Below are 13,679 nucleotides of genomic sequence, written 5' to 3' on the forward strand. Positions count from 1 at the left end.
TTCTGCTATAAGAACTATACAGTAGTTCCCTGTTAACTCAAACTCCGTTCACTCAAACCCCCTGGTAACTCAAACAAGATGCCCTTTCCTTTCACCACGTTTCTTATACTATCAGCCAACTCAAACCTCTTCTAACTTCAACCATTTTTGTTTCCCTCAAGGGAGTCCTTAGGTTAGCATGGGTTCTACTGTGGTGTCAAATCATAAACTTATGTATCTGTTGTCTGGGACATGTGTATCAGATTGTTCACTGAGGTGATCACCGTATATCTTTACTTGACAGTTTCTTTGATTGTAAGAATTTTTATTCTGAGTAAGAGTGAAAGGGTCAGTGAATGTACTACCAAGTGCTTTTTAATTGGGCTTAATGGAACCTAGATTTAACAAAGTGCCGAGGGACTAAGGAAATTCGTTCATTATATCAACGGAGGTAATGTGGCATACATTTTACTGTAACTTTAGCTGGGCTGAAAGTGAAGTATTGTTCGTTATACTGAGGACTTCGTTTTATAGAGGTTTGTTAGATCAAGGTTCCACTGCCTTAGGAAACAGTTCAGTTTTCTCCTCAAATCTGAATGATTCCCAAGTTTTATGTTTTGAGATGAGGTGACTGGATTTTCTTCAAAAGGTGATTTACACAATTAAATACCATCTGTGGTGAAGTCACTGTTTACAATTGCAAAAAGTGATACACTGATTTAAATGGAGGGGATGAATTTTTTTGGTTTTTGAAGCTCACTTCTCCTTTAAATTATGTTTATGTATAGTAGTTGGTAATTTTTAGGAGACACTGCATATTTCTTCATGTTTTTGTCAGTCTTCTGGGACCTGGTCATACCCAGAAACTAGAAAATAATTCCAAAGTATTAGAACCGACTTACAGGCATAGAAACTTTGGTCCATTTATTTTTTTGTTCAAGGAGCTTGTTTTGTCTTCAATGTAGGTTGGATTTTCATGTCAGTCCCCTTTCTTGACAACTGTAACTTAATTTAGTCTCAGCTTTTGATCAACAGCTCCAATGACAATGGTTGCATAAAACTATAACATAGCTGATTTTAGCTTTGTCCTCATTAACTATCAAGTGATAGAAATTACAAGCTGATAATTTTTCATAAAGTAAAAGTACACATTTACAGAGTAAATGAAATGTTTTCAGAACTTTTTTTAAAAAAGAAAGATTACAAGAAGAAAGTTTAATTGTTTTAGTCTTTAGACTATCATAATATGCAGATACTTTGCAATTCATAAGACAAATAATTATGTATTTAAAGAAATCTGATTTTTTTGGTAACATTATAAAAAAAAAATTAATGGTGGTCCTTTCAACTTGACAAGATATAAAATATAACTACAGTTTATTGGATTATTAGTTCTAAATTTCTCTTCATAATAGCTGAATTTGGCCCTTATCAATTATCAAACAATCAATATCAGCTGATAATCTAATTTTTAGACAGTACTGTTAATATTAACTTTTATAACATGAAATTTTATAGCTAACTTTTTTACTAGAAAAAAAAAGGGGTTATAACAAAAAAATTAAAATTACTGGGCCTACAAAGTTGTAGCTATCTTTGGTGTATGTAACAAATTAAAGGTCAAAGTTAAAATAAAGCCATTTTCTTTGCTTTCAGTCTCATTAGGGTTCACATGTACCCATCTAGGGTGGATGGGAAGGGTGCGGGCACTCCCGTGTTAACTATCATATTTCCTCCAATAAGGGCCCTCAATCTAATATGCACCCTTTTGCAAACAAACACCCAACCCACAGTCCCTAGTGTCAAACAAGTACTCTTAAATAACTCCCTTCCCCTCATTTTCTGAAATGCTTGGAACACCAGTTTTTATTGCCATTTGGTCTCAATTTATAACCCTGTAACCCTTTAACTCCCACAAGTAATAAACCTGTAGTAATCCATTAATAGCCATACATTAGCCAGCAATCAGGTAATGAGAATACTCAAACTTAACAAGTACAAGTTATCTTGATCTAATGCCAAATTGTTCTAACTAATTTACAAGGAAATGTGTCACCAGTAGAGGGGAGAATGAACAATCAGATCTTGGGAGTTTATGATTAAGCTTAAACTACAAAGGAACTATTACACTGAGGAGAATAGTATCTTTTCTGTCTGTGACTTCCATTTACTTTTCCACCTCCGTATCATTATACACATCATCGTCGATGTGTATAATGTTAAAGTTTCTGTCTTTCTTTTAAAAATTTCGCAAAAATAAAGTTAAAAGTTTGTTAAAAGGAAAACTTGATAAGTGCACCACTTGACTGAGCCCCCTCCTCTAATAAGTGCCACCCCCAGCTCTTCACTGAAATTGTAATTAGTGTGTAGGCACAAATTATAGGAAATATAATAAATGTCGCTGGTTGTTATTTCTGTATTCTCATTACTTGTCTTTGCCTTTGTGTATTAATATTGTAGGGAGAAATTACTTCCTGGTCGTTCTTGGAGGTCAACCCTATTCACACCCTGACATCAGCTTGTACGTTATTCAGACTGTTCTCTACACATTCCCCATGAGACTAACAAGAAGAATTTGTTGAACAATCAAGAGGGTTTCATTAATTTAATGGCAATCATTTCGTTTATTCCTGTGACCCGGATGTTTCTCGTAGCTTCACAACCCATTAGGCTTAATGTTTTATGGTTAAACTGTTGTTTAACCCTTTAAACCCTAACAAATTCTCCATACTGTTCTCTATACATTTCCTAAGGTGCTGACAAGGAGAATTTGTTTGACCATCGAAATAATTTTTACTTGGTGATCATTTCCTTTACTCTTGTGACCTTAATGTTTGATTCAGGGGTGACGTTGTAAGGAGAAATTAGATACTAGTCACTCTTTGGGGTTAAAATGTTCAAAAGTATGGCAGAAAATGTGTAATTATTAATTATTCACAAGACTAACCTTTTAATCATGCACGTAACTCGACTAGGGGGAAAAAAAAAAGGAACCAACTGAACACAACGACATAAAAAATAATTTGAACTTTAACCTTTCACCCACGAGAGTGACCAGCATCACTCCTGAATCACAAAGACAGGTCAGGAGAATAAAGGAAACGATCACCAACTAAATAAACTTTGATTGCTAAACAAATTCTCCTTGTCAGCACCTTAGGAAATGTATAGAGAACTGTATGGAGAATATCCAGACTGATGCTAGGATGTAAAGGGCTAATAATAGCAAAATTTGAAAAAGATAACCCTAGAGAAAAGCATGCTTACAACTGACAGTATGTATTAATTTTTTTGTGCCTAGGTATAATATTTTTGTGCCTCTGCATATTCATGTGCTTGTCAGTATTTTAAGCCTTGTTCATTGGCCTCTTTGCCCAGCCATTTTCACAGCAAGACCAAAGGTATGAAATCCACCCATGCATGGTTGCAGTACACACTTAAAAGTTGACTTGCACTAAAGAAGTAAGATAAAGCCCAAAATCAAACTGTTTCCTTTATTGAGCACCTCTTACTTTGAATACATTTACTTAATGATATGAACATCAAATTGTTCAAATTAAACTATTTTCCTTGTTTAAACGCCATGATTTAGAGAAACTGTAAGGAGTATTGACACTTAAATCGTTACTTCTGAAAATCCATGTAAATAAAAAACACTCAAATACACGGTTCACACAAGTTACATTGGCATTGGTATTTTTTGGATGAATCCAATGCATCATTTTGTAGAAAAAGAAATTGTTCAATTGAAAAATTTTTGTGTCTACTGAAAGAAAGTTCATTTAGAAGAATCATCAGGGTTGTCCTTAAGCACCAGCTGCTAGCAAAATTAGCCAGATGAAAAAGCGGCTACCGCTGGCTGGATTTTTGGCCAGCGATTGCTTGGTAGCTTAAAGCACAACAGGCACTTCTGAAGTTACACACTTACAATTGTTTGCCACCTTTGAGCCTCCTCTCTTGAAATTTCTGCTGGCAGCTTAATTTCTCAGCTACAACCCTGAATCATGCAATCTTTTGGGCAAACTTTCTTGTGCACTTCACTAGTGAGCAATGCAAACTTTCTTGCACAAACTAACATTGAGCTTTAATATCTGAGAGACACTAGATACAGTCAACAAGATGATGGTAATGAAAGGTTCTTGTCACAATTTAATAACTTAATAGGTGATATAAGATAATACAGCTACATGAAGTCTGCAGGGTTAATCAAGCATTCATTTCTCAGTCAGTACCATCATCTACTAAATCACATGGCAACTACCTTTTTTTAAAGGGGGGGGGGGGGTAGGGTTTGAGGTCAGCAAATTAAACCAAACATTGTAAGCTGTAAATCTTAACAGTTCCCTTTCCTGTCAAGAAATCTGGTACATGGAGGCCTAAAACAGCCCAAGCACCTCTTCTGTCACTGGGTCCAAGTCTATATCATAGAAGCAAGGTCTTGTGGGTAAGCCTGGCATAGTGCTCATCTGCAGTGTTCATAAAAAAATTACAAAAATAATGTTTTTTTTTTTTGCTAAGCTGGAATGCTATATTAAAGGTAATGGGGTGTTTTTTTTTTTGCTTATTATCTTCACAAGAAAACTGTCTGCTTAGTTAGGGATGGAAATTTTTGGTTCTGCCTCTCAATACTACAAAACAGACACAAAACTTCCTGTAAATGCAGTAGCCTGAAATACAGGCTACTGGCTTTGTACTTGTCACGCAACACACACCCTGTGAGCATGTTGTGTGATGAGCCCAAATAGCAAGAGGGAAGGAAAGAAGGAAACCAAATACATAAAAAATACATACAGTGCCAACCAATGGATACAGAAACCCTGCTCCAACACTTGCTCGAACATCACGAATAGGAAGGACAAAACCTACACAAAGGAAAACATTTATAAGAGATTCAATTATTGAAAGCATGCAAGGAAGTTGAAGTATGCTTTGTGAGCAGATTGCCTTCTTGATGGTGACAGTTTGTGATGTAGCTAGAAAAATTTGATCAAAACATTTGACAAGGGTATGTACTATTTCAAAAATGAGTGTGAGGGTCTCATCAGGGTTTCAAAACACAAGAAAACTGATGAAAGCAGGCCACAGGCTTTACCAAACTCAAGGGTTTGTGGATAGTGTCATTCCAGTGTTTCATCATGGTTTCAAACCACATGCATGTGACAAAAGTGGTGTGTCTTAATTAGTTGGATAATCACCCTATGAATAATTATAAATAAGTGAGAATTATTTCTGGATAAAACTACAGGGGTTGTGTAAGGGTTTCCTTGCTGCACTCTTGATACACAGGTCCAGGTTTGAGCTCCAGCTGGGTTATTTGGTTGTGTTTTTTGGGTGAGACATGTAACTTTCACCATTCAGGAGTGTAAATTGCAAAACAGCACAACTGTCTGGAAAACTTATCATACCCCTGTGGTAGCCTGTAAAGGAGAAGTGTTCAGTACAGCAAGAGTAAAAATTCTTATGGTCACTTCCCTCTAATGGCCCAATGGGAGCAGACTATCTCTCTCTTCCTCCTCACCCCTCCACCCCTCTCCATCAATAGGAGAGGAAAAAGAGACATCTTGGATGGGTTACAAGAGGACAGATACTGGGAACAAAGCTGGCCGGGGATTAACCCTAACTCTAATCCTAACCTTACGCATCTTATGCAGATATCCCAAGGTAAGCTAACAGCCTAAAGCAGCCTGAATTCAGGTATACCAGAAGTGCGAGACATTTGGAATTTTACACACCTTTGGGACATCCTTTCAACTCGGGTTCATGAGAGAGTGACAAGTGAGTCTTGGCCATGCATATTGGCAAGTCATTAAAGCCCTGTAAAAAAAATATAATAATAATCAACCAAAGGACAACAAAGTTATCACCTGTGTACAATTTAGAAAAGGGGTTTCAGAAGGGACTCTGTCAATTAATTCAAAGAGCATTTTCCCAGATACAAAGGCAGGATATGGTTAAAGTTGGTCAAGAAATCCAGGTAACTCTTTTGCATCCTTGATCATCCTCATTTTTAAAATTCATTCTCAGTTCTGTGATGCTTTTCTACCCTATAGAAACAATTATATTAACCCTTTAACTCCCAGAAGTGATTAACATGTAACTTCTCCCTATAATATCCATACATTATCCAGCAAACAGGTAATGAGAATACTTAAACTTATTAGGTAGATGAATCTTGATCTACGACCAAATTCTCTTAACTACCCATAGTTTATAAAGAAATGAGCAGCAACTATAGGAGAGAATCAAGAATCAGATCTTGGGAGTTAAAAGGCTAAAGTTTTATCCCTATTCAGTGTCAATTTTTTTAAGATGAACTCAAAAAATGAACCCAAAACATCCAAACATGCTCCTTTCCCCATTCAAAGAGCAAATTCCGGCACCATTAAGCTCCACCCAACAACCACTGGGGTTGCTCCATTTCAGGGAAAACATAATTAGGCTGCCTGTATAGTCTACATTTCCTTATGGAGAAATGGTAAGATACATTTACTTCCCAAAAATATATGTTGCATTTTCTAGAACAACAGACAGATCAAAATATCACCTGCTTTTTGTAGCGTTCCACCTTCTTCTGAGCTTCAGGCAACAACTCAATGTCATCTGCGCCATAAATCTTCTGGGCAATTATTCTCATTTTATCTTCAATCGGCAACTACAGAATTACATGAATAAAGGTTACATTAATAAAGGCTACTTACTATTTTACTTAAAATTACTTATGCACAAGGCAAAACCCCAACAAGATTGGACTCACTACCAACATGTGGCTATATCTACTGTAGTTGACATGGTTTCAGGCCTTATCAAAGCCTTAATTTTCAACTAAGGATTAAATTTCTTCCTGCAATTTTTTTCAGTGGCAAGTTCACTTGTAAAGGGTCAGTTATATGCTGATTATTCACAGATTGATGATCATAGATATGCAATTCATGAATGCTTTTTTGGCAAACAATAACTGATTTTTAAAAGGGAAAATGGTGTAGTTGAAATCTGCATAGCTTACATACCTGCAAGTCATACAGGAACTTGAAGTCAACAGGTTCCTCAACTGCTCTAAGAACTGCATCAGCCAAACACATGGCACCCTTACCTACAGATCAACAGCTTCATTTAGCACAAAACACTTGTCAATGGGATGCATGAAAGCAAGCAAGAAAGAAAAATTTCCCAACATTTCCAGAAAAATGTTAAAATATTTTAATTCTCCCAACACATTTGACCAAATTAAAAATATATATCTAGAAATAACTTTAAATCTTTAACCCTAAAGATTGACTAGCAGCTATACTTTCTCCTTACAGTATCACCCCTGAATCACACACTAAGGTCACAAGAATAAAGGAAATGATCACAAACTGGAAAAGCTCTTGATTGTTAAGCAAATTCTCCTTGTCAGCACCTTAGGAAATGTGTAAGGAACAGTATGGAGAATATGACTAAGGAGATTAGGGTGTTAAGGGTTTATGTTGATACCTCCATCTGCCCAGTGAGTGCACTCTACAGCATCATAAGCTCCTGCCTCCTTGGCAAGCTGTATGACCAAGGAAATCTCTGCATCAGTGTCACTCCTGACAAACAAACATGATAGTACAACTCTAAGAAGTCTGAAAACTTTAATGCCCCTGAGGACAGCAAAACTTGCTTTTGTACTGGGACCTTGACACTACTTACGGGAATCTGTTCACAGCCACAATTGCATGGACTCCAAAAAATCGTGCATTCTCAATTTGTTTGGCAAGGTTCACCATTCCACTCTTGACAAGATCAAAGTTCTGTTTAGAAAAAATGTGAAATTACAACATCAGCAAATCCTGCAATTATAATAGAAACTGTCAACAGTTAGAATAGAAATTTTGAAAGCTTGATACAACGTCCCTCAACTTGAATTAGTTCAGTTCCAAAAAATTAAAACAGCTCTAATTTTAGCAGGGTCTGTTGTATTATTCAACATTAGAGCAGTATCTGATTCAAAGCATGAGCAAGAGTATTCGAGGAACAAGTTTAAGAGGTGAGTAAGGCTGAGAGCAGACTAATTAACCCAATTACAACCTACACATATCAGACAAATGCTACTCTGACAAAATCCCAGGGTGGAATTTCTCTTATTTAGGTCTTAACTAGAGCATGAGTGGAGAGGCACTCAGAACAGCCCTCACTTTAAAATCTCTGTACCCCTCTAAGAATGACCAACATCTATTTTCTCCTAACAGTATTACAGCTGAATCATTCATTGAGTTCACAAGAATAAAGGAATGACCACCAACCTAAGAAACTTTGATTGTTAAACAAATTCTCCTTGTTAATATTAAAGGAAATGTTCAAAGAAGAGAATGGAGAAAATGGACATTGAAGTTAGGGTGTGGTGAGTTAATAAGACTTACCTCAGTGGTGTACTCGGAAGGGAGAGGTTTCCCTGCTACGACCTTTGGAATAAAGAGAAAAAAGTCAGACAGTACACTCCGTAACTGTTACAAAGAGAGAAAAACTGCAGTTTAAGGACTAACAAAAATAGGACTGATTTTTAAGAGCATAGCTCATTCTCTGACTTGGCCAGCACTTCATTTGGGTCACACAACAAGGTGCTACCCTGAAGTGGGGAAAGGGAAGCAAAAACTGATAAGTAATCACAACTCTAAAATCTCACTTTGCCTTGAGAATTCACTCACCTTTGGTCCTCCACCGTGCATCTTCAGAGCCCTGACAGTTCCAACAATGATGGCACAGTGGGGAGTTAGACCTGGAAAATATAAAATTCAGAATAATATTATTAACCCTTTAACTTCCAATATCTGATTGCTAATTCTCCCCTCAAACTGCTACACATTTCCTTGTAAATAAGTTACAAGAATTTGTTGGTAGATCAAGATAACAACTTCTACCTGATAAGTTTGGGTATTCCAATCACCTGTTTGTTGGAGAATGTATGGATATTTTAGAAAGAAGTTACACGTTAACCACTTTCGGGAGTTAAATGGGTAATAATTATCTCAAGGACTGCATGGGTGGCATGAAAATAGAGACAATTCAAATCAAGTGACTGAAGTGATCAGGGACAGCATTCAGTTTTGCTTTACTTTTCTTCATTATTAGTCCAATGTCCAAATTAATCACAAGCCAATGTAAAAACCATTTTTACTCTTTTGGTTCCTTGTGATTCTTCTCTGTGTTCTGATTTGCTACAATGATCACTGGAGTTTTTTTTCTGTGACTTTTAAACAAAATGCCCTCTAACACAAAATTAGAATTGTAACCGTAGTCTGGTAGGATTAGAGATTAGTTAAGTTTTTTCTGAAGCATCTCATTGGACCAGCATTGTAACTCCTCAAATCTGATTGGCTAATCATGCTCTCAAAACCAATCAACCTTGGTTCGGAATTGTTTCTATACCATTCAAACAAAGGTGGAAAAAAAGCAAACCATGATAAACAAAGTATATTATGATAAAAAAAGTATATTATGCTATTTACCAGCCTAAATTGGTTTATATGGGAAAAACCATGCCCTTAATTTCAAGTATCACCCTAAGTCTTCAGCTTTAGGCCATACTCAAGACCTCTGGTACAGTTTCTTCTTCTCCTACTGACCCGGGCATCCTTAAAAATAACATATAAAAGTTTTTGTAAATTTTAGACCTTACCACTATATCTGCATTTGATGTTAAAGAATTTCTCCATGCCAATGTCTGCACCAAAACCACTCTCTGTGACTACAATAAGAAAGAAGAAAATTACATGGAAAGATTTTTGCACAATTTTGTCAAACAATCCTCACATTATGGGAGTTAATTGCTACACAAATAAACATCATCAACACTATTTAATTACTAACAAACAAATCCATTTGGTCCAACCAACTTCAAAGCAATTCTGTCAGCTAGAATGGATGAATTTCCATGAGCAATGTTTGCAAAGGGCCCGGCATGCACAAAGACAGGAGTGCCCTGAAAAAAAGAAATGATAACAAGACAGTATCTATAGACAGTATTTATATACAGTATTTATAGAGCGCTAATTCCCAATAGTCCAATAACACAGTAAGAAAAACATTCTACCACTATAAATTGCTACACTCAAATTCAGCAAAGGTACAATTATCATTGTACCATAGTGAGACTAAAATTGGTGGTTTGGTTGTTGCACAGCTTTGTTTTAGGCCTGTCTTTTCATTTATCTCAATTTCAGAGAAATCTTAGACAACAAGCACACAGCTACAGGCACTTCATGCAAACTGTGCCATGCGAGATCTAAACCCTTTCTTCCCAAATAATCAGTTTTCACCTTTTTTCTGAATATTGCTTGTAGTCTACAGACATTTTACCTCATACATCATAATGCGCTAAACACTAGAAACAATGGAAAAACAACAAAGCTACCGAGCGTCAAATTGGCTTTAGAGCACCATTATGATAGTTTTTTTTTTTTTTCCAGGTACCTCAATTTAACTCATTGCCTTGATGTTTAGGGAACATTAACTCTCCAACCAGAGTTTTATTTAGGAAAGCCCTGGACAATTATTACATGTGATTTCAATCGCAGTTTTTGCAGTTTTTAGCTTACTACTGTCTTTTTGGTGCATAATTTATGTTCTATCTTATATATATTTTAATAATTTCATTTTTCTTAGTTTTTAATTCTTAATCAAAAGGACCCCACTTACAATACTTTTGTATTGAAGGGATAACTGGATAAACATTCGGATTATTATGATTATTTTTACCTCCAATGTCTGCATCAGGTTTGGTTTGATTGTATCTTTCATAAGAACAGTCAGTGCTCCACCAACTCCCTAGAATAGCGGAGGGAAAAAAATCAGTCTGAGTGGAGAGGTTCAACAGCTTAGCACATATGCCAGAAAAACATCTTCTTTAGCACAGGCAGTTGAAAGGTTCTCTAGAAAGATTTTAACCTAATGAACCTACCGAGGGACTATTTAAATTCCATTTTCCAATTTCATTTTCGTTACTGAAAAACATATCCATATAACATGCATTTCTTTAATTAAAGACCCAATGGAAAGGAAACTAACAGATATCTAGCACTGTTGCCCAACAGGAAGGGGGTTTACTGAAGAACAAGGCTCCAATATAGGACATATGGGAAGGGGGGCCTCTTATAAACTTAAAGCTAAAGAAGGGCTTTCCATTACATCAGATATGGTTTGTGGCCACCTCATCAGTTTGATCATACTGAAGGAATACAAACTAACTGGGCCAACTGTGGTTTTGATGACAAAATTATACTTACCAGATCATCTGCCGTCACAGGTTCCCCAATCTTGTTACTAGCCACAACAATGCTACCAAGCCTGTGTTGAAGATAGAAAACCTATTCAGTCAAAGCATGGTTGTACAAAATAATGTTTGCAAGAAGTGCAGACAAGTTTAACTAAGGTACACGTTTAAGAAAATATGACATCAGAAGAGAGTGGTATGTTATCACATGATTTCTGTTGATGTATTAGTGAGACTACAAGTATGCCCGCATTGCATGCCTACATGTATGTGATCAACAATGACACTTTGCGGCCTTAGTTCTACCATGTGTTCGGTGTAAGATGGCGACCATTGTTCATTAAATTATTTTTCGGTGCTCACTCGTCACCTCCTGTTTTCCTGTTTTTCTAAGCATTAAATCATGCAACAATTTCTATACGAGATTGCTGGCAAATGAAACACAGGCAGCAACTTGTGAAATTTGACTCAAATAAGCCATACTCCCATGTTTCTTTAATCCTTTCACCCTCAAGAGTGACCAGCATCTAATTTCTCCTTACAATATCACCCTTGAATCGAACAGCAAGGTCACGAGAATAAAGGAAATGATCACCAAATAAAGAAGCTCACAATCATCATACAAATTCTCCTTGCCAGCACCTTAGGATTGTATAGAGAACAGTATGGAGAATATGCACACTGATGTTGGGTTTAAAGAGTTAATGAAAATTAAAAAACAAAACATAGAGGATCATCATCATACCTTTTCCTCATATCGCTCAGATCAGTGGTCAGCGCCAAGATGGCCATAATCTCACTTGCAACAGTAATGTCAAACTGAGTCTACAAAAATTGGTACCACATGGACGAGAAAATTTTGTAAAAGAAACAGCCCCAGATGATAACACAAATATCACACATGAGATATCACGTTAGATAACAATACCTGACGTGTGAAGTTCTTCTCTGTAGCTGACTGACCAATGGTAATCTTTCTGAGAAACCTGTCATTTGTGTCAATCACTGTAGGAGGACAATTTGTCTTAACAACCAACAGGCACATTTGTAAACAATCTTCAGGGGCATAGCCAGGATTTTTCAAAGGGGGGGTCACAGAGGCTACTCACCAGATTGCCATGTCGACCTCCAGGCCGTGCATGTTTTACTGAATGTTACAGTTTTGGGATGAGCAATGAGAGTAAAATGGGCAGGCCAAGATATTGACATGGCATTTTGACCACCTGAATATTGTAGGTTGTTTGCTCAAAAGAAGGCCTACCAAGGGGGGGGGGGGGTCACAGGCACCACAGGACCCCCCTGGCTATGCCCTTGTTCTTAGAAGAGTTTAATTGCAGCAGCAGTATTTGATGCAGTTCTGTCCAATTCACTCACAATAATTGTTCCAATTGATGCTCAAGCACAAGTATAATCAGGATGACTATCTAGAGCATTTTATCGTGAGGGTCAAAAGAAATACCCATTTGTACTTTTGCTCTGTGATTGGTCCAGAAAACTTGCACCATCCTTTCAACCAATCAGCCAAAAAAAATTGTGACTCAATCATATGTGTTTTTCAGCGCTTCAAGCAGTTTCCTTCTTTTTACTTACAGCTCTCATTGGCCAAAGATTATGTACGTAAAAAACCTTTATTCTGATTGATCACTGTGATTACTTGAGTTTTGGTTTTTCAACACTCAACAACCAATTGAAATGATCCCTCATGACCTGGACATCTAGAAAACCCTCCTTAGTCCATATAAAGCTGAGTTTGGGCTGAAACCTGGTTTTCACAAAATCCTCCCAGCCCTATCTATTTTCCTAATTACTTGGGCATTTCAGAAAATCTGGGTGATTTTATGAATAGTTCTTGTTACAAACTAAGTATACATCATGTATATCAAATTGAATGTATTTAGTTTTTCTTCTCTTTTAGGTATCTAAACAATGACAGCTGACAATAACAAATAAAACATATCACCATCTTTCTTCTTCTGTTTACAAAATGACAGTTTATTTGCAATTGCCTTACCTCGCTGAAAAGTTATGGTGTCTGGGTCGATGCTTAGCCGAGCAAACTTTGAGATCTCCTCAGGCGTCAACTCATTAGGGTCTGTTTTATCAATGCCAAGCCTCTACAAGTATCAAAACAGAATGGTATTAGAACTACAAATATACAAGCATGCAAGTACAATGAAAGATCTCCAACACAAAAGTTAAAACACTTTGCCATTAGCATCAGAGGGCAGGTAGTGTTAGCAAAGGGGGCAGCAACCTCTTCAGTAACAAGGGAGGTATCCATGGCAATCCAAGCTACAGCCCATCCTTTGCACTTGTCAACACATAAGCAAAAAACCATTAAGTAGAACGAATATATACTCAAAAGTAGAGAACGATGTGAGGGAAACAAAGCAGACACAGTATTAATTAAGTAAATTGAACAAAAACATGTGGTGATGTCGCTGCAGATCACTCTGGGGCTCCACGCTCC

The 13,679-nt window shown here is 36.8% G+C and overlaps 1 protein-coding gene across 1 annotated transcript in view; it reads right to left on the reverse strand.

Annotated features, from left to right (window-relative positions):
• Nucleotides 1–3,459: 3,459 nt before the first annotated feature.
• Nucleotides 3,460–13,679, reverse strand: part of LOC111342997 (C-1-tetrahydrofolate synthase, cytoplasmic-like) — a 28,934-nt gene continuing 18,714 nt past the window's right edge. The window contains exons 21-36 of the mRNA XM_088744911.1: nt 13,221–13,323; nt 12,138–12,214; nt 11,955–12,034; nt 11,223–11,283; nt 10,696–10,764; nt 9,808–9,919; nt 9,617–9,685; nt 8,646–8,716; nt 8,361–8,402; nt 7,651–7,751; nt 7,453–7,547; nt 6,987–7,069; nt 6,524–6,631; nt 5,712–5,793; nt 4,771–4,841; nt 3,460–4,445 (exon numbers count right to left, since the gene is read on the reverse strand). Of these exons, the coding sequence (XP_088601037.1) occupies nt 4,356–4,445; nt 4,771–4,841; nt 5,712–5,793; nt 6,524–6,631; nt 6,987–7,069; nt 7,453–7,547; nt 7,651–7,751; nt 8,361–8,402; nt 8,646–8,716; nt 9,617–9,685; nt 9,808–9,919; nt 10,696–10,764; nt 11,223–11,283; nt 11,955–12,034; nt 12,138–12,214; nt 13,221–13,323 (1,314 nt within the window). The 3' untranslated portion in view covers nt 3,460–4,355. The remainder of the gene's footprint in view (nt 4,446–4,770; nt 4,842–5,711; nt 5,794–6,523; nt 6,632–6,986; nt 7,070–7,452; nt 7,548–7,650; nt 7,752–8,360; nt 8,403–8,645; nt 8,717–9,616; nt 9,686–9,807; nt 9,920–10,695; nt 10,765–11,222; nt 11,284–11,954; nt 12,035–12,137; nt 12,215–13,220; nt 13,324–13,679) is intronic.

The sequence above is a fragment of the Stylophora pistillata genome, chromosome 14 (genome assembly GCF_964205215.1).
Source record: "Stylophora pistillata chromosome 14, jaStyPist1.2, whole genome shotgun sequence".
NCBI lineage: Eukaryota > Metazoa > Cnidaria > Anthozoa > Scleractinia > Pocilloporidae > Stylophora > Stylophora pistillata.